The following is a 21,608-nucleotide window of genomic DNA, read 5'->3' on the forward strand; positions in this document are numbered from 1 at the left end:
TCCTCTCTCACACCTGGTAGGACACCAGAGACTGCTGAATGCTCCTGCCAAAAAATGATTGTTTATGGAGGATTTTAAATGTTGGCCAAGGGCTGCATGAAATTAGGCCACAGTTACCTACTCCTAGTTTTGCAGGGTTAAAGGAGATGGCGAACATTTGAGCAGAACTCTACAAAAATCTGTCTTCAAGTCAGGAAAATGTCTTGCAGCAAGGACTGCAGTCCACTTTATTTATGAAAATTGCATCAACTCACTTATGTTACATGGTGATGGTAATTATTTTTTGTCCTGTCACACCAGGCACAGAAAGGTAAGTGGAAACCTAGACATAAAGGACTGAGAGCAGTTGTCTAGAATCTGCTTTGTGCCTTGAATGATGACATCATAGGACAATTTCTGTGTGGTATGAAACTTGTTTTCAAGCATAAAACACAAATTAGGCCAAACAACATCCACCTTCTTCATGTCACTGATTGTAGGTACTGTGACTTGGAGGACTTATATCCATGCTTGGTAATTATTTAATGTCAGCTGACCATCTTAGAGGGGGTCCACAGATGCTCTGGCCCAAATCAAGTGTCAAGGGAGTGATTTAACAGAGGGAAGGAGAAGGATCATGAAATAGGGGGCATATTTCACAAACTGGAGCTTTCGGTTTGTCATCTGTCCATATATAACATGAAATGCATGGCCAAGATTCAAAGAATTGAGAGAAAATTGGCTCTATGAGTCCAAGGGGGCTTTAGACCTCTCTCCTCTTCTAGAACAGACTTTCCTTGAAATGCTACATGGCAAACCACTTTGGTTAATTGAGGAATCTCTCAATGCATTCTGCATTAAATTAAAGTTATTCATCCATTCAGTATCTCTTGATGAGTACAGGGTACTGTGATAAATCAGCATGTTGAATCCTAGCCTATTGTATACATATAATACTGGATATATACTGGAATTCTCTGCTGGATCAGGGTCCACAACAGTGGAGAAGAACTGAAGCTCACAATTTCCCTTTAATCCTCATTTATCCATCCGCTTCTAGCCAACAAATAGTAGTGACTTACGTGACAGAGCACTGGGCAAAGGCAAGGTAGTCCACCAACACATCAAGGCCCTTGTTTTCTTCATTCAGGAATTCCTGGACCCAACTGGAAAAGTGGAAGGGAGGAGGAAATGAAATTTCCTGTCTCAATGAAATATAAGGTAAGTAACACACCTGCTTTTTCCCAGTTTTGTCTTATCTTCCTCCAGAATGCCATTCTTAGTAATTTCTCATATGTTTCCCACAATAATATATTCTAGACAGTCATTTTTCGGTTTTTTAAATAGCTGTTTAATAAAACTAATCATTTTATACCAGTTTTAGTATATACAGTGCTCAACCATCTTCCTGAAAAGGATGCTAAGGCTGCAATCCTATCTACTGTTTCCTTGGAAGTAAATTTCATTGAATTGAGTGGAGTTTAGAGTGGGGTTGATATCATCTGTTGGAATTCTCCCCCATACCAACCAAAATTCCTTTTCCAGATAGAACAATTTACATGGATGAAAGTTAATCTATGGCAAATTTGGGTAACTGTTGGGGGTCAGGGATCACATTGCCCCCCCCCGGAGAAACACTGCAGGCCCACATCCTCCCACTGTACCCCTAAAAAGCATTTTCAAAAATAGGCTGCATCAATAAAAGTATAGTGTCTAGATCAAGGGAAGTAATAGTGCCACTCTATTCTGCTTTGGTCAGGCACCAACTGGAATACTGTGTCCAGTTCTGGGCACCACAGTTCAAAAAGGACATTGAGAAACTGGAGTGTGTCCAAAGGAGGGTGACTAAAATGGTGAAGTGTCTGGAAACCATGTCCTATGAGGAACAACTTAGGGAGCTGGGGATGTTTAGCCTGGAGAAAAGAAAGTTAAGAGGTGATATGTTAGCCCTGTTTAAATATTTGAAGGGATGTCATATTGAGGAGGGAGCAAGCTTGTTTTCTGCTGCTCCAGAGAATAGGACCCGGAGCAATGGATGCAAGCTCCAGGAAAAGAGATTCCACCTCAATATTAGGAGGAACTTCCTGACAGTAAGGGCTGTTCGACAGTGGAACAAACTCCCTCAGAGTTTAGTGGAGTCTCCTTCCTTGGAGGTCTTTAAACAGAGGTTGGATGATCATCTGTCAGAGATGCTTTGATTGAGAGTTCTTGCATGGCAGGGGTTGGACTGGATGGCCCTTGTGGTTTCTTCCAACTCTACAATTCTATGATTCTATTAATAGTTTTGCCTCCAAATGCCCTTTAAAGGCATGGGATCCTTTCTTCTTCTTCTCTGATCTGTTTTAAGCCAAACAGTGACAGGAAGTCAACCCCTGGGTCACTTCCTGATGGTCAGGGACCTTAAAGCATGGTGTTTGGGGAACAAATTGATTTCCCCCCAAACATGTTTTAAGGAGCTTGGGCCTACAAATGGCACATGAACCACACTTCCTTGTTCCCTAGTCTAGATCACAGGTGAGAATCATGCAGCCCCACAGATGTTGGACTGTAACTTCCAGCCATTCCTCCTCACTGGGTATTTTGGCTAGGGCTGCTGAGACTTGCAATCCAGTAACATCTGGATTCCCACCCTGACCCCACAATGCTACTTGGATCAGTAGCTTTACTTGTTCAGGATATGCTTGATGTAAGGAGAATGTTCAAACAGCTTCTACCTCATTACATATTGGTAGTCCTGTTAATAAATATATTGTGCTGAATTTCAAGGCAGTGCCTCCTTTGCTTGTCTGGGGGAAGGAACTGTATACATAGGGTCTTTTTGTAATACCCAATACATTTAGTCCATTAGTCAGTCACCCTTTCTGGTTTCTGATGTTTCCAAAAGATTTATGTATGTATATGGAGGCAGGAGTTGAAGTTACTTCACAAGCTTTCTGACCCACTCACCCCAAATGTATGATTTAGCAGTGCTAAGAGACTTGGATGCACCCCAAAGTCACTCCATGAGTTGCTAAACTGAGGTGGGATTTTTGAACTCCATCCCAGGTCTCTGATACTTTCTATTACACCATGCTAGCATGGCCCTCTCCGCTCCCACCCCCATCCCCCAAATTATACTCAGTGATATTCACGGTCAATTTTCCCCATGAAATCTTTTTTATACCGTGAATCATGAATAAGGCCATCTGGGTGAATTTCACCCATTCCTTAAGCATGGCCATCCCTAGCGTGAAAAATAATCAGGGATATAAACCGGCTGCCGCTTGAAATTCTACAGGAAAGGGGACACAAATTATGCTACAAGAAAATCCAGTTCTACTGCTGGAGCACAGTGGATTGTAGTTGTTGTGCAAATAAGTTCTTTATTTTCTTCTTTCTTTTATGTTCATCAAGACATGTAATTACTTTGGGTGTAAGTAGATTAGTAGCCAATTTCCTATATGAACACTTTGCCCAGATTTCATACAGTGGTGATCCTTTCCACTAGCTCAGAACTAGGAAAGGTACATTTCTCCAGATGCTGCTGGACCACAGCTGTTTTCATTTCTTACTATTGGTTATGGTGATTGGAGCTAATGAGACACATATTCCCTAAAAGGTTAAAAAAAAAACCCAACCTGGACAGGGACTGAATTCTCTAAGGGCCAACATAGAATTGACCCCAATCACACAATTAGCAAAAAGTGGCTTCTTTAAAATAACATGCCAGAGTAGAGTATGGGAAGTTTTAAACCTTAGCCCTCAGCTCCCATCTCAATCTGGACTGGGCCCTCCACACATGCTACCTGCACTAAAAATAAAAATTTACATTGGTATGGATAGAAGATTCCCCCTCTCCTATTCCCCAGATAAAAAGGAGACACATGGACCAATCCAGAATGAGAGTGCAGCAGTGGTGGGGAAATGGTTCATGGTCCTCTCCACCTGATGTGAGGGGCTCAATTCAGATTGGGAAACTGATGACTGCAACTTCTTTTTAGAAACACATTCATACAACTGAGGATTGCCATGCAGGGAACAACTTCAAAATGGCTACAGGTGGAACATTGTGAGCTTTGTGGCTATGCCTTTAAAGTGACAGCAGGAGTATCTCCCCATGTAAACACTTCTACTTTATGGAACATAATTGGAAAAAAATCCACCCATGTGCTTTGAATGGCCAGGGAGATGGTGTGTACTGTGTTAAAGCAATGCATTGAGTTAGATCCAGACTTAGACATTCTTAAAGTAGACACATTGAAATCAATAGCACTTAACCAAGTCATTAGTAATATAAGCTCCATTGTTTTGTTAGTTATGTTTATATCCCACCTTTCCTCCAATGAAACCAAGGGGGTGCAAGTAGCTCTCCTCCTCATCTGATCCGCACAACAACTTTGCAAGTTTAATGAGTCACTGGAGACTTGAACCTGGATTTCAAACGTTCCACTCCAAATCTCAGGGTTTTCTATTCTTCCAGATGTTGAACTACAACTCCCAACAGCCATCACCAGCACAGCCATGGTAAGGGATGCTGGAATTGCAGTTCAACATAATCCCTATCACCTGCTCTAACCATTACATCACAATGTCTCTCTCCTAATCTATTTCCTAATTTAAATGGATCTACTCTGACTAAATAAATCTGGATATAACCCAGTGACCACATCCACTATGAGAATAATTGAATGTTTTGGAAGCAGACGGTCATGTTCTACAGATTTTTCACAGGGGATACAGAATATACCCATTTATATAGGAATCTTTTATTTGTGAATGTTGTCAGTGTGGAACAGAAAATGGAAGAGAAATATTTTAAAGTCTAAATGTATATTCTGACCAATGTAAGGAGCACATGCAAATTACATGAATTGGCCCAATGCAAAAATACATTCAGTGAGGTGAAAATGACTTGATTCTCTTATCATAGGTCTGCGACACATTTCCAGGAGCACAGGCACTGTGGCATCCTCGTATGTACAATTGCTTCTTCTTTTGTACTGCATCAGGCACGACAATACATTTTGTCACAAAACGCTGACACGTCTTGCTCATGCTGGCTTCTACTGTTCCCTTTTATGTTCTGACTTGCTTGGCAGGCAATCAATCCAGGGAGATAAATGCTTCACCATCTAAGCTGTTAATTAGCCTGCATGCATCACTGTCGTCAATGGTGTCGACTGCTGCTTCCAACATGCTAGGGTCATCTTCTCAGTAGAGGACCCAGACCTTTGCCACAAACCTCAATTTTTTCTCAAAAGGGCACAAAAAAGGGTGCCTGGGTGGTGGGGGCATGGCTCCACCATTGACAAAGGAAGCAGGGAAGTTAACCAACCTAAGCCACATTCACATGAACAGTTAACATTTCATATAATATTAACCAACAGTGGTTAAATGCCTGTACTGCAGCCACTCACTCACAAAACCACAAATGTGTGAGTTCAATATCCGCTGGAGCTCTGGATTGACTCAGCCTGGCATCCTTCCATAGGTTACTAAAATGAGTACCTAGCTTGTTGGGGCAATTAGCCTGCACTTTGTAAACTACTTAGTATATCATAGAAATGTACTTGCTATTGCTTAATAGACTTCTGATTCCCGCTCTGATTGAAGGTAATGGCAAGGTAACAAGGTATACACTTATTCTGCTTCCTTTTGTCTTGTCCCCCCCCCCCCCCTTTTTTTAATATATTTGTTACAAAAAAAGCATTTTATGACAGAAGAAAGATAGACTTCTAGCAGGGGCTAGATGGGGAAGAAGCATATACAAGCCTAAACCATAGGCTTGGTCCTAAAGATCCCACTGTTATAATGTTTGGTGGCTACCCTCCCACCTGTACAAAAAGGACTATTACAGCACAATCCTATGTGCAAGCAATGTCACAAGGAGAAGACAAATGAACTCTCTTTTTCCTAGGGATGTGAAGCCATGCCTGTCTCATTCTCATATGAGAAACTGCAGGGAGGGGGGAGGGTTCTCCTTGCCTACAAGACAATGAGATATTTTGTGTCAGCCTTGGGAGTAAAACTGGAAATGTTTTCCTGTGGCTTTAATTTTTATGCTGAAGAGGGAATTTCAGCAAGTGTAACTTGTTACTTGGTCGCACAGCAAACAACACCATCCATCTGTCGGAGATGCTTTGATTGTGATTTCCTGCATAGCAGGGGGTTGGACTGGATGGCCCTTGTGTCTCTTCCAACTCTATGAACACATACTAACATTTTCTCTTCAACACAACCATTAAAAGTCCAGAAAGTGCCTTCAGTTTTGAATCTGGCAAACCTACTTGGAAAGGTTTATACATCTGTGACAGTGACTTTTGTGAAAATTGCACAGATACCTAGGAGAGCTGCTCCTTGCTTCACAGACTTTCAAAAACTGGGAACACTAGTCTGTCTCTCTTTGGCTAGTCAGCCCTTTTGTGCTTGCTATGAGTGTGTCTGTGCTTTTCTTCATCAAGGGAAAAGTTATCAGTTTTGCATAGAGTGATTTTATTGCAAACTGAGAAAAACTCAATGAGGATAATACTCATTGTCTTTTTGGAGGCAAGAAGTCTACAAAACTCTTCACAAGCCTGTTTCAGAGAGAATTTGTAATTCAGTAATTTCTCCATTGCTATTACCTGGTGTAAAACACCTCACATGCTTTAGCAAAGGCTTTTGATATATACTTACATGCTTACCTCAAGACACAGGCAAAGAACCCACTGATCATCCATACTAACATCTGAACAGCAACAGAGGGCCAAATCAAGGTTATCTCTTTACTTGACCTCCCTCTTCATCATTACAATGCCAAAATGTTTTCAGAGGGAACAAATGGCATAAGTGGTAGTAGATTTGGCCATCACCTCTGGTGCTGATGACACTGGGGAAGAAGTTGTTCAAGAGCCCATTGACTGTGTATCACCACACAAGAGACTTGGGTCAGTAGGTGTGGACAGTGTTAACCTCTCTTGTTCCTCTCTTGTTCAGTTGTTCAAGATCTTAGAAACAGATTGAAGTGTCTTACATGTCACTTGGAAGCAACATGCTACAATTAACATTTTAATTTGTGGAGAGGAATGTAGTGAACAGCAACAGCATTGGCACCCCTTCTTCAGCTATACTGTTAATGTTGGGGAAAATGGGCAAGGTTTACTTTATATATCCCAATGTCATTGTTCAAGGGTCATGGGGAAAATTTTGTCAATTTCTTTATAAAAAATGTCACAATTGCAATTCATTGTTCTAACAAGAAGATTTTATGATAATTTTCACAAAATGACTAATATGAACATGCTGGCCATTTTACTTAACAATTCCAAGTTCTGGTCCTATCCTAATATTATCTGTTCTGGCTGACAGCAGCTTTCCAAGCTCTCAGGGAGAGCTCTTCCATGAGATAAAATGATAAAAAGGTGATGGGGTGATGTTAGTTGTAGTCCAACACATCCATAGAGCACCACCCAGTTAAAGAAGGCTGTCATGGGCAGTACAGTTTGAGACAGAAAAAAAAAAATCCAAGTGTGGTAGGCTAGTCATTGGCTTAAATATCCTAAAAGCACCATGTCACCTTTCATCTTGGAAGATAGGCAGGGTCCACCTCAGTTAGTACTTGGATGGAAAACTGCCAATCCTGTTGACTATTTTTTAGAGAAAAGAACTGGCAAAACCTCCTCATGCGTATTCCTTGCCTAAGAAAACCCTGAAAAATTCATGGGATCACTGTAAATTGACAGGCAACTTGAAGGCACAAATACACACAGGCTAGTTGTAAGTTCTCTGAAAGAGAACAATTTTCTTTTGAATCATGGGGGTATGAGGTTTGGGGGTTTCCTCACCCCTGTTTTGATACCTGCTGCTCACTTCTTTCACTTCTTATAAAACTTGTGGAAAGAGGAACCCAATTCCTCTTTATCCCAGAAGCCTGGAATGTGGATTGCAGCATCCCTTCTTTTGGTTTTCTGCAACAACTCCCTTCTCTCAATTTGTCTTCATGGCACTTGCAGAAAGAGTACAGCAGGAAAAATACCCAAGGACAAAACATGACTGTCCCTGTGCACAACAAATACAACTTTCATTGGTCATGTTGGCTGGGGGATTCTGAAATCTGTAGTGCCAAAAAAGAGGGAACTTTTCCAAGCTCTGGGTAGAAGGCAATCAAGATGATCACTAGTGCTCTCAGGTTTTCCCAAACCAGACGAGGGATAAAAGCATCACTCTGTACTGCATCTGAAGAAGTGAAAGCTCAAGCTAAAATATAAACCAGTTAGTCTTACAGGTGCTGCTACATTCCTCCCCCCTTCCTCCTTTTAAAGCATTATTCTAATTTCACAAAGGGAGGACTGGCCCATGGGAGGACTCCTAACCAATAAGCAAGCAACAGCAGCATTGGGCATTGGTACTAACCCAATATAATTTGTTCTCAGAGATATCTCTAGCTCCCGAAGAACTTGGGTGGACTCTTGAACCCGCCTCTTGAACTGGATGAAGAAAGAAAAACACACACATACCAAAAGTCAAACTTGCATACAAAGTACAGTTCTTTCCAAAATTCTTATTTGGGCTATGTTCAACACATACATTATTTTCTGAATGTGGATTTCCCAGCAACATTTGGGCTGGAAAACATATAAAGCACGGACAGTGGCATCATTAAGGTTGGCATCACCTGTGGTAACTCAAGGTGTCACCAGTCCCCACTGACCTCCTCCCATGCAATATTTGTTTTTTGTACTAATACAGTGTGCCCACCTTATACGTGGATGCACTATACGCAGCTTTCAGCATACACTAGAAGATGTAAGGGAGTTGTGCGGGAGTGCGCGGGTTGCAAGAGGTGGTGCATCCCATTTAGATGAATGGGGTGCATGCCCAAGGCGCGCGTGTGCTGCTGTGCCACCGTCGCATGCACGAGCCCCATTACTTTCAATGGAGCTCAAGCATACGTGGTTTTTTTACGCGACGGGAGCCCCCAGAACAGATCCCCGCGTAAAAAAAGGGCGCACTGTATTACTCATAAATTGTATTTCCCATAAGTCACTGAATGTAATGGTAATAGTTATTATTATTATTATCATTATAGTTTATTTTTATAGCGCTGTAAACGTACACAGCACTGTACATACAAATGATCAAATCAATAAAAATGAAACCTGCCAAGGCGTATGATCTTAGTTTTACTGTACCTTTAAATTACAATATCATATGCATAGCCTGAATGTATTTACACATAGATAGTTTCATATGGTTAAAGTGAACATGTGGTAGGATGTGATTTTTTAAAAAGAATTTTTTAAAAGAATAGTTCTTTTTAATTTTTAAAATTTAATTTTAAAAAAACCACCTAGGTTCTCTCCTTTTTCCTCCCACTGAACCATGTCCCATTCACACCATCTTTCAAAGGGTCACAGGTGAACACAACAGCCCTTTTTGGCAAATGTTTCGGGAGCAATAGTGTCACACACACCCCAACCGGGTGTCACCTGATGCAGACTTGCCCCAACTTGAGCACTGAGAATATCATGTGTGCATTTCCTTGCAACGTACACTGAAGTAAAGACTTCATCCTTTCCCAACTGCAATTTTCCATTTATTACAGGCATATGGCTTATTATTGATGGTGTGGGCCAACATATTAGCAGACACAGAAAGTGGAAACAAATAAATGAAGTTGCTTAAATAAATATCATGGGCTCATATTTAAGAAATCTAATTTTTACTTTGGACGTTGTTATATTGCTTGTAGGGATAAACCACCTGAGAGCATCCATGCCTTTCATATCTGATGGTACTACATGCATGTTATGGTATTCAAACATGGGGTATATATTACCACTCAAATTCAAATTTAGCTCCTTTTGACATGCCTATTTAGTAAATGAGGCAAATTAGACACATTTGCACATATTAAGAGATTAGAAGCACCAGCTAATGCAGGCATGGCTAGTTACTTTGCATTCGGCCTGCCTGAGCTGTGTACTAATGGCATGCCAGGGTTTTCAGCTCAGACAAGAAAGCACATTTTTGCAATCCATTTTTTTTTTTTTGTGAACGGCACAGAGGTATACAAAAATAGCAGCTTTCCAATGCAAATCTCCCCAAAATGGGAAACCAATGACAGCATGCAAAATAACCATTTTGGCTTCAGAGCATTTGAGGCAAGAAAAAAGCAACAGTCATGTGAATTGACTCCAACTGCATATGTATTTTTTTTTCTGACAGAAAAGAGGAAATCGGTGCTAGGTGAAGAAAGTGCAATAGAGAGAAAGAAAAGAGAATATCACATTACCAAAAGAGTGGGGTGGGATGAAAAGCAATGGAAAACCAAGGAAGAAAGTACAATATGCTTATGGTTACATTAACCAGCTATCAGTCACCTTTCCACTGAATCCACCGGAGTCCAGATAGCCCTTCAGTTTCTGGATATAAGCAGAAGGTGGGTTTTTCACTTGGAACCTTTCCTGGAGGTGGATATAAAAAAGATAGTAGAAAAAATAGCATTACGTATTTGAAATTGTAGTCTGAAGAAAGAAGCACGAGAACATGTATGCAAGAGACTAGTTCTGTCACATATCTGTACCGGCAGAAGATGCCAACAGACAACTTCCAGTATCAGGTATCTCTAGCCAAACACTGCAGCTGTTTCTGGATTTCTGGGCTCAAACATTAGCATATGGCAGTTCTTAGGCACTTACTAACCAGGCTGAGCTTAATGAAGAAGAATGCAATGAGAAAGGAATAACCCAATACACCAAAGATGCTACTGTTCATACTGCCATGTTTCAGTCCAGACTCTGCATTTCATCTATTATACATACAGTGGGCTCTTAGTATCCGCTGTGGTTAGGTTCCAGGATCCCCCTTGGATACCAAAACCAATGGATGTCAAGTCCCATTAAATACAATGGTGTAGTGAAATGGTGTCCTAAGTATAAAATGGCAAAGTCAAGGTTTGCTTATTGGAATTTATATTTTTAAAAAACATTTTCAAACAGTGGATGGGTGAATTCATGGTGGCCCAATTGTATGTGTCTTCATCTCAGAATTAGAACCACAGAAAGTCACCTTACATTCTTTCAGACCACTAGTTCCTCTACTCTAGCCCAGTATTGTCTACCCTGACTGGCAAAGATTCTCCAAGCTTTTGGGCATGATTATTTCCCAGCCCAACCAGGAGATGCTGGGATGAACTTGAAACATTTTGTATACAAAAGATACTCCAAGACAGGTACAAATCATGCATTCCAGTCAGAGACACCCCCCCCCAACATCTCTCCCCCAAATTATTTCCTTCTGCAAATAATGTTTTTAAAAATCCCGAAATATTTGTAAATGTGCCCTAAATAAATTTTGACTACATATATATCATTTATTGCTGCTGCAGAAATCAGGAAATGGGTAAGGTTTCAGAGTATCTTCTTCATACACATCCAAAGCAGATTCCCAAGTGTGCTCTCCTTGAGATATATTAACTAAGAGTTCCACCCAGGATTACGAAGTCATCCTGCTTGGGAAAGCTGGTAACTGAAATCCAACACATCTAGAGAACACCAGGTTGGGAAATGCTAAAACACACAACTGAAAATTTCCTGTATTTCTTCCTCTCCTGACAACCAGGTTACACCATACTTGCCTAAATGTGACATAATGTTTCTCAAGAGCAATTATGTATTGCCTATGGAGCTCCCAACCTTGTTTATTTTTTGAACCGTGAGGTAAGAATCTGGTGTGGCTGCTATAGTTTTAAAGACTCATCCCATGGTAGGACATACACTTTTTAGCACCACCCTAAAATGATGTACTACACACTACAGTCTTGAAACTCTTTTAATTGTTCCGAGGAGGGACAGCACTATCATTAGCTAGAGTAGGCCAGTTGACTGTGGATGGTGTAACAGATCTGGAAACTGTTACTTCTTTAATTTATTGCATTATATTTTTACTACCAGGAATGGGAAAAAGTGAACATGTGCTCTACTGCCTCAAATGTAAAATAACTTAGCCTTGGTATTACAATGGACCCTTCCCATCTATGGGGGTTTAGGTGCCCGGGGGGGGGGGGGGGGGGGGCGCTCAAGTTGCATAGAATTCAGTGGGCAGTTATGTGCATGTATCTATATCAATGTGCCCACATGTACATGCTGACACTGAATAATATGAGATGTGGCGATCCCCAGACAGTTGAACATGTGGATCGCAAACCTGTCCATATGGCATTCCCATGGTAGATATTTTTGACCTGTTGCCAGTTGCTACTCTGACTTAGGCAGCAAAACAACATGAGTCAGTTATCCTACAGAGAACTATTGAGAATTATAGATCTCTGAGGCAGTTAACAAATAAAATCAGATTTCTATTTCTAAAAGCAAGAGGTGAAAGGGCGAAACAGGCCACCCCTTTGCGCCAGTTTCTGGGCGGCTTCAGAGTGCTGGCATCATGCCACCTGCCCATCCAACCGTGGGCCAGCTTCAGGGTGATCCGGTGGGGCGGCATTTACATGCTGCATATCACAGGAGCGCCATAAAGCCACTGCAGGGAGGGAAAAGTCAGCTTTTTGCTGGCTCAAAAAGGAGTGGCAATTTGCTTCTTTTTGTGCTGGCAAAAAGCTGGATTGGAGCCATGGCGTGTAGTTGCTGTGGTCCCAACCTCGCTTTCTCAGGGGCAGCTTCAAGCCACCCCTTCAGGGCGGTCTGTTTCACCCCATGGTCCTAAATGTAGGTGGGTTGTACCTAACTTGAAAACAAGTTACATGTTCATTCAAGATAACAGACTAGAAAACTAGTCTTACAACTAGTGTTACAAGCACTATGTACATCCCTTCAAAAGATATTATACATAAGTTTCATCATATAAGCTTCATTCCCAACAAAACAAAAAGATGTCATTTGGTCTGCAGTTTTAGGTTTTGGTCATTTGTTTTGGAGAGCTTAGCTCCATAGTTTGGGTGCTCTTAACTAAGTCTCAGTGTGACATAGGTCCAAACACGCTGCAGGAATAATCCAGGTTGAAACTGCTGGCTCAGTGCTAGAGTATCCTGGGAATTGTAGTTCTGTGAGACATTTAGCCTTCTCTGTTAGACAGCTATCATAAAACAATCTTTTCGAGCTCTGTTGTCTGCAATATCTAACATCTTTTTGAGGTGGAAAATGAGAGGAAAGAGGAAAAAGCCAACAGAGAGCTAGAGCAGTCATTCAAAATGGAGTCAATAGGTGGCAGCAGCTACTTTAGACAGCCCTAACCTAGAAACCAGCGGTTTCCTTGTTGCCTTTGCAGCATGGACCCAACTAGGTCTGGACATGATTGGGTGCAATTCAAGAGGCCTCTGTTGTGGTAACAACAGTGGGCCAGCTATAGTGACAATGATAGCAATGACACTCTGGCCCTGGCCCATTTGTCTCACCCCAAGCAGAGGCAGCCAAATGGTGGACATGCCAGTAGGCAGCCCCGACCTAGACAACATTCTTGCCCCCAGTCAAATTCAAATCTGCTGCCCAGTGTCAAATGTACTAGAATTGTCCCTCACACTTTATGTATATGGAACTAAAATACAGTGGATCCTTGTTATCTGCTGGGGCTTGGTTCCAGGACCTCTATGGATACCAAAATCCGTGGATGCTCAAGTCCCATTAAATATAATGGCATAGCAAAATGGTGCCCCTTGTATGCAATGGAAAATCAAAGTTTGCTATTTTGGAATTTATACTTTTAAAAAATATTTTCAAGACGTGGATGCTTGAATCCATGGATTAAAAAATCCATGGATAAGATGGGCCAACTATAGTGCAGGTTTCACAATCTGAAAGAACTTTTATACTAGAAAATGATAAAGTAACATTGGGTGGCATTAAATTGATGAAGGATGATGGATATTTCCCCTCAACTTTGACATTCTGGGCCTAGGAAGGAGGCTTCTTAAGTTATCTGATGTGAGGAATTTTCAGGGGTCCACTCTGCCAATGGGTCAGGGACCAGCACCATATTTGTGCCCATTAACTACCAACTATTTCTTTCTTTCATAGAAGCTTGCTGCAGACCAGCAGCCAATAGCTAGTGGACAAGCACAGTCCACGGACCATCTCTTTGAGTAGCACTGGCCTACACCAGTGTAGGATGACCAGATATCATCCTTTTCAGAACATGTCCTACACGTCAACCTTCTCTCCAGCAGGAATTTCAAAGCCATTCTGACCATGACTAAAAAGCATTAATTCACAGTTATGTGTGTTTAGCTTTCACTTTGTAATGCCCTACATTTTTATTCATTTATTTTTTACATTTGGCGGTGTCTTGTCCTCCTTTTGGGTTATGACTTCTGGTCACCCTGAGTGAACTTTTTGCCCTCCAGGCATCTTGAATGTAACTCCCTCAGTGCTATACCACTGGCCATTGCAGCTGAAGCCCCAAACGTCTGATAGCTCAAAGGATTCCCAGTTTTGGTCTACACAGTGAGGCTCATAAAGGAGTGTTTCTCAATGGACTGAACTTAGAGTGTGACTTGAATGTTTTCCTCTCTGTAATTTATTTCCACCAAACCACAAATCCACCACAACTGCATTTGCACTGCAGAAATAATCCAGTCTGATACCACTTTAACTGCTATGGCTCAATGCTAGGGTAACCTGGGAACTGTAGTTTTGTGAGTCATTTAGCCCTCTGTCAGAGTTTTGGTGTCACAAGAAACCCAGGATCCCATAGCATTGAGCCACGTAGCTAAAGTGGTGTCAAACTAGATTACTTCTGCAGTGTGGATACAGCCCACCTGAGGCTGGTGCTTTGCCTCAATAGCAGAACTGCCTTTTTGCTCTTTCCTCCTGTTTTCTGTGAGCCAGAAAGTATCCCCACTGCTTCTCCATGGGCACTTCCAATCTTTCACCAACAGCCTCACACACACAAGTTCCTTTTTTGCCACAGATACATTCACACATACAGTGGTGCTACATTTGTATTTTCACAAATCAGAAGTCTGCAAGGAGGACATTCCTGTTTCCCACACACATTGCCTGCCACTTCCTACGTGATTCACGACAAGCAGAAACCAACTTCTTCCCTCGCTTGTCACCCGCTTGCACTTGAGGTGAATCACAGCAACCACTGGCAGGTCCCAATTCACCAGGGTCCTGTGACCTGTTTCTCCTGAGCAGGGAAGTTAGGATGGGCCTGCCTTCTCCGTCTCCGCTGCCCACTCACTGTGCAAACACTTCTGAAATCACCAGGGGTTTCTATTTCAGACGCTCTATCCCCCATGGCAGAATTGTCTTAGCAGAACTGTGAAGGGGTGAATCCCACGCAGACATCTGCACAGCCCACAGTGAGTCACTCCTCTCCCCTTTTTCTGTCTTCTCAGCATCATTCACAAGCCTGTTCTTTTATTAACTGAGAAATATATAGTTTCACAGCATGAACGGGTGCCACATTTTCTCATGCATCTCTGCCAGCAGCTTGTGTTAAGAAATGACCCTGTCTCTGAACAGCTCGTTCCTGGATCCTCAGAAAGGGAGAGGATAACTATCTGCCCTGTTTCAGTCAGGCTGAAGACAGATTGTAATTTCTTTCCTCTAGCCCCCAAACTACTAAAGTCAATTTGAAAGAGAAGATGTCTGTTTGCAACTGTGTATATCCCATTTTTAGTTTCTAGACCAAACAAATTTGGCAAGTTTTTGTACTGCCACAGAACTTTTAAAACCTCCTTGGCCAGAGTTGATGATGGGATGAAAAAATATGGACATATGCTATGGAGAAGTAATGCTTCTCTAAATGACTTTTTTAAAAAAAGAACTACCTTCTGTTTACTTACACACATACCTAAGAACAAGTGTTGATAAAGTTGTTGGTTATTCTTTTTTTAGCACATAATAAGCCTAGCTGTGTGCTGTTAAACTATAGGTGTACCTGCCTCTAAATCAAATACTGATCTGATGCCCAGTTCTGGCTTTTCTACATGCTACAGATGGGATGTCTTAACATGTCTTAACAGCAGTGGATGCAAGCTGCAGGAAAAGAGATTCCACCTCAACATTAGGAGGAACTTCCTAACAGTAAGGGCTGTTTGACAGTGAAACAAACTCCCTCGGAGTGTAGTGGAGTCTCCCTCCTTGGAGGTCTTCAAACGGAGGCTGGATGGCCATCTGTCGGGGATGCTTTGATCTGGATTTCCTGTATGGCAGGGGGTTGGACTGGATGGCCCTTGCGGTCTCTTCCAACTCTATGATTCTATGATTTTAAAATGGCTTTTTATTTTATTTTTTATTGTTTAAAGTACTACCTGAAGGTTTACTTAAAATTCATTTGATGCCTTAAAAGAAAGTCAGTTTTAAGTTAAAAAAATAATAATCTGATAATGGAAAGGATAGTGAAGTGGGGGATGGATTTATGTTGTAATAGGAATGCGTCAGGCATGTGTGTGCTGTTATATTCTGTTGTAAAGTGGCAGCATGGATTTCCCCTGATTATGATCTCAAAGGGATCCATAGCAATAGACACTGTAAATCTGGAACAGAAACATAGAAAGTAGATTATCTCTGTTCAAATTATCTAGATTTTAATACACTTTTTACCTTCAGCCTCACTGGGTGATCATCAAGAGTTCTAATATATTTTATTAACAAACTGAATAAATAAAATTTCTAATAATATGCAAAGGAAGGAGGAAATCACTCTTACGTGTGCATAGTGGTGGCAAAGTTTTAGTGGTTCAAAATCCTGCTGTGGTGTTAATATTACCTTAATCTTTAGCTTACATAGAAAGTATCTTATACTAAGGTAGACTATCAGTCCATCTAGCTCAGTATTGTCTACATTTAATAGCTTTCCAGGCAGTAGTTTTCTCAAACAGGAGTCTTATCTGAAGATGCTGAGGGGTGAACTTTGTGCCTTTTGCATGTAAAGCAGGCTCTCTACCACTGAGCTAAAACTCTTCCTGTTCTTCTTGTTGTTGCTGCTGTGTACCTTCAAATCATTTCTGATTTATGGTGACCCTAAGACAAAGGGGGTTTGCCTTTGGCTGCCTCTGAGGGTGAGAGTGTGTGACTTGCCCAAGGGTTTCTATGGCTGAGTGGGGATTTGAAGCCTGGTCTTCAGAGTTGTGGTCCAATGCTCAAACCACTACACCCCGCTGGCTTCTTCCTTTTCCAACAGCATCCTTAGATCATAGAGAAAACTGCCAATCTGTAAGGAAGTGAACCTAGTGAAAAGAACTGAGCGAGAGTGGTGAACCAAGGGGGAATTCACACTCATATTTTTGTTATTTTGTCATTGTAACCTCTGTGTTATTCCCACATGCCATCGTTTCAGTATAAAATAGAGCCGTTTCCATTCCTTTGAATGATACAGAGCAATCAAAATCTACTTGGAAGCTCACACTGCCAACAATGCGAATCAATGCAAATCTTTCAGGAAAAGTCAGAAAATAACCCAGTGTCAAATATTCCGGGTTAAGTGGGGTTTTTTGCCAGCCTCTTCCCAAAAAAGTGCATTGAGTGCATTCAGGGCATGTGTGAACAGCAAGGATTCAACCCGGATTATTTTCGTAGTGTGAATGGGGCCCAAGATACCCTTGTATTTTGCCAGCGGGAAGCGAGATATACTTATAACATCCTTTTTTTTACTGCAAAATGATTGCCAAAGACATATATATTCTAGAAAGCACACATCATTTAAATTTCCACAGTATCAGCTGTATTAATCTGTAGCAGTAGAAGCAATTAATCTTGCCCCATTTTAAAGACTAACAGAGTTATTATGGCATAAATTATCATGGCCCAGAGCAACTTCATATTCTTTTAGCAATACTGTTGCAGAAATAAGCGACTTTGAAGCTCCTACAAAATATGCCTTGTGGAACATAGCCTGGAAAAATTACTTTCTGAATGCTACTCCTAGTCCTCCAGCTATTACTGGCTGCTTGATGGAGGAGTCTGGCAGTTGTAGTCCAAAAAAGTAATTTTTTCCAAGCTCTGTGTAACATCATTCAAAAAAGAGCATTGTGGTCTCTTACCTGGTCACAGATCAACTCCCATTTCTTCTCATTGTCATACTGGCTCAATAGCTTCATTTTGTCTGGTGGCAGGTTCATAGAATTCTACAGGACAAGAAGAAAGGGGGAGAATTATTTTATAGACATGATCATTACATTGCAAGCCTTTCTAGTCCTTAAAAGCTGTTAGCAATAGAAGAAAAAGAGAGGGCCACACAGGACTGAGTGGATGCTGCGTAGAGGGAAAGGCACATATTTTATTTGCTTTTGTTTTTACAAGAGAGAACGCTTCTGCTTTAGTCATTTTATGCAACACCGACATATCACTTTACATATTTATTCTAGAGAAGTGAGATATGTCTCCCAAATGATTTTGAGCTGTCCTGATTTTTTTCCCTAGAGATAAAACCATTTTGGCATTTCTGTGGAAATTGTTAACAGAATCTTTTGGGATGTAAATAGTCATAACACTATCATCAGTTTAGCAAGTATAGTTTGCAAAGTGATTGGCGAAGGTATATAAAACTGCCTCTCTCTTTCTCTCCATTACTTACCCACATCATGAACCCTATCATTTCTAAATCACTACAAGAGGAGCTACATAGCTACTCCAGGTTACCTTAAAGATCTCCTCCCTTTGTGAATTTTGAAATCTACCATAAGAGACTCTACTTTCTGTCCCAGAAACATCAAATAGGAATTTGTTTGGAATTTAAGAGAAGGTTTTCTTAGTGCCTAACATTGCTAATCTAGAACTCCCTTCATACAGCCATATAGCCACTTTAGTTGTGTTGTTTCTCCAGCAGTTCAGAACATTTTCATTCAAATATGCCTGGGTAGTATTCATTTTTATTTTCTGTTGCTCTGCATTCTGATTTATATTTTAATTTACATTTTAGAAAATTTTCATAATCTTCTTTACATCTTTAACTGGATTTTTAAATTTAAAATCTCTCTAACAATTATAATGTTGATTTAATTTTATAATACATTTTATTGTTAGCCACGTTGACCAGTCCACATAAAAAAGCAGGCTAGAACTTGGCCATACCTCCCACAGCCAGGATGCCATGGCTACTGAGTGTGCCCAATCCTTACTGGGCTGCTCTGGATGTCTTTCCAACCTCTTTAGGGATTTTTACCCCCTTAAAATTTGTTAGTAGTTGAGAAACGCCTGAAGATTCAAGCATCATCAGTCAGATTATCTGATGCTCCATGCCACGCTGATTCATTACAAGAAGCCATATTTATACAAACAATGAAGTAACACTCTTGACTATACCGTTCATTTGGAAGACCACTGAATTTTAGACATCTGTCTGAAACGATCTGGAGAAGGGCTGTAGATCCACAGAGGGACTGTGTCCTCCTTTTAGATTCCCCAAAGATAACTGTTTGGCCACTGTGTGAACAGAATGTTTGCCTGGATAGGCCTTTAGGCTAGTCTAGTAAGGCTCTCCTTCTGTTCTTATACGTACTAACAGTTTTCTGACTAAAAGTAACAAAGTGCAAGACTCAACACTTCCTCTGAAAAGAAGGAATTTATGGAGAAAATTGTTTTGTTGTTGTTGGTGGTGGTGGTGGTAAAAATGTAGGAAAGATCCAATCCTTCTCAGCTAGCAAATCACTAATAACAAAACCGACTGTTATTTATAGTGCTACTAAACACCAAGCATCTGCACCTCAAAACTTTTCCTCTATTTATGATTTCTTGATGACATCTTTGTAATTTGGCCACATAGAAAGCAACCGCTTAAGAAGGTCCACCAGAATTTTAAAAGCTTCCACTCTACCATCAGTGGCATCACTATAGGGGTGCAGGGAGTTTGAACTACACTGGGTGACATCCGGGGGGGTGTCACCTGGGGGGGTGCTACACCAGGGGAGGGGGCTGCTTTCTGAGTCTGGCATGGCGATTGCCTCAGAAGGCCAGGATGATGGCAGCAGCTTCCTTCCAAGTCTGATGTCGGACTCAGAAAGCCGGGGGGGGGGGGGGCGGCTGCAATGGTGTCTGGCCAGGGGGGGAGAGGACAAGGAAGTTTACCCCCCCACACACACACACCAGGAGACACCAACCCTAGTGATGCTAGTGCCCACTATTAACCTGAGCCTGTAACAAGCACCACAACAAATTCACTTTCTTGAAACCACTGTGCAACCTGTTGATGTTTTGTTGTTAACTGCCCTCATGTCGACCCTGGGGATGAGACTCCCTGTCCTCAACTGTTTTGCTTAGATCCTGCAAACTCACACCTGTGATCTTATTAACAGAGTCTCTTCATCTAGCCTGTGCCCTTCCTTTCTTTCTAGTTCCCTCCAGCTTTCCAGTCATTATTGGTTTTTCCCCCAGTGATTCATATCTTCTCATGATGTGCCCAAAGTACAACAGCCTGAGTTTTGTTATCTTGACTTCCAGGGAGATTTCTGGCCTGACCCATTTGTTTGTCCTTTTGGCCATCCATAGAACCCTGAGCACTCTCCTCCAGCATCACATCTCATATGAATTTTCTTCCTATCTTCTTTCTTAATTGCCTTCTTCTCACATCCATACCTAGAAATATGGATTCTAACTTTTGTGCTCAGTTATATATCTTTGCATTTTAGCATCTTTTCTAGCTCCTTCATATCCACTGTCCCTATTCCTTATCGTCTTCTGATTTCCTGGCTGCAGTCCCCTTTTCTATCAATGTTTGATCCCAAGTATGAGAATTCTTTTACTATTTTTATTTCCTCATTGTTTAGGTTGAATTTGTGTAAATTCTCCATGGCCATTATTTTTGTTATCTTCATGTTCAACAGTAAGCCTGCCTTTGCACTTTCTTCCTTGATCTTCCTTAGTAGTTGCTCCAGGTCTGGGAGGTTTTCTGCTAGTATTATGGTGTTGGCTGTGTGTCTTAGATTGTTGATATTTCTTCCTCCTATTTTCACTCCTCCTCCTTCTGTGTCTAGGCCTGTCTTTCTTATGATATGTTCTGCATATAAGTTGAACAGGTAGGATGATAAGATGCAGCCTTGTCTGATGCTTTTGACAACTGGGAACCATTCTGTATCTCCATGTTCTGTTCTGACAGTGGTCTCTTGTCCCGAGTACAGATTCCTCATTAGGACTATCAAATGTGTTGGCACTTCCATGTCTTTAAGGGTGTTCCATAGCCTTTCATGATCTATGCAGTCAAAAGCTTTGCTATAGTCTATAAATCACATGCTGATTTTCTTTTGGAATTTCTCGGTGCGTTCCATTCGCCATCATATGTTTGCACTGTGCAACTATGCAGTGGAATTCTAAGCATCATGCTCTATCAAAAACCCACTAACTGCTACACATACTGTATATACTAATGTATAAGTCTAGAAATTCTAGTCAAAAAATTGACCCAAAAAACCTGAATTGACGTATCCACAGGTCAGTGTAAATATTATACTTTAACACTTACCAAAAAAAGCAACCATTCCCTGGTGAAAGGTAAGAATGCAATCTGTCCTGGAATCACTGACTCTCCCTCTATTCTCTCATCCATCCTGCCTTTAGTATAAGCACAAACACTTATACTTGCTGAAATTTTGCAAGCTTTGGCATTGGTTTCCTTTGCTTTTCTGCTAGAAACTTTGCATTGTTACATGCCCCAAGGTTTTACCCTCGACTTATCCGTGGGCCTTATCAAAATTCATAATTTGGTCCCAAAACCTGCCCTTG

At 41.2% G+C, this 21,608-nt stretch overlaps 1 protein-coding gene across 6 annotated transcripts in view; it reads right to left on the bottom strand.

Annotated features, from left to right (window-relative positions):
- FMNL1 (formin like 1) overlaps positions 1 to 21,608 on the bottom strand; it is a 103,346-nt gene that overhangs the window by 36,454 nt on the left and 45,284 nt on the right. For all 6 annotated transcript variants that reach the window (XM_042476548.1, XM_042476547.1, XM_042476546.1 and 3 more), the window contains exons 2-5: positions 17,936 to 18,019; positions 10,320 to 10,403; positions 8,350 to 8,423; positions 1,062 to 1,145 (exon numbers count right to left, since the gene is read on the bottom strand). In XM_042476548.1, coding sequence (XP_042332482.1) covers positions 1,062 to 1,145; positions 8,350 to 8,423; positions 10,320 to 10,403; positions 17,936 to 18,019 — 326 coding nt within the window. The remainder of the gene's footprint in view (positions 1 to 1,061; positions 1,146 to 8,349; positions 8,424 to 10,319; positions 10,404 to 17,935; positions 18,020 to 21,608) is intronic.

The sequence above is a fragment of the Sceloporus undulatus genome, chromosome 6 (genome assembly GCF_019175285.1).
Source record: "Sceloporus undulatus isolate JIND9_A2432 ecotype Alabama chromosome 6, SceUnd_v1.1, whole genome shotgun sequence".
Lineage (NCBI taxonomy): Eukaryota > Metazoa > Chordata > Lepidosauria > Squamata > Phrynosomatidae > Sceloporus > Sceloporus undulatus.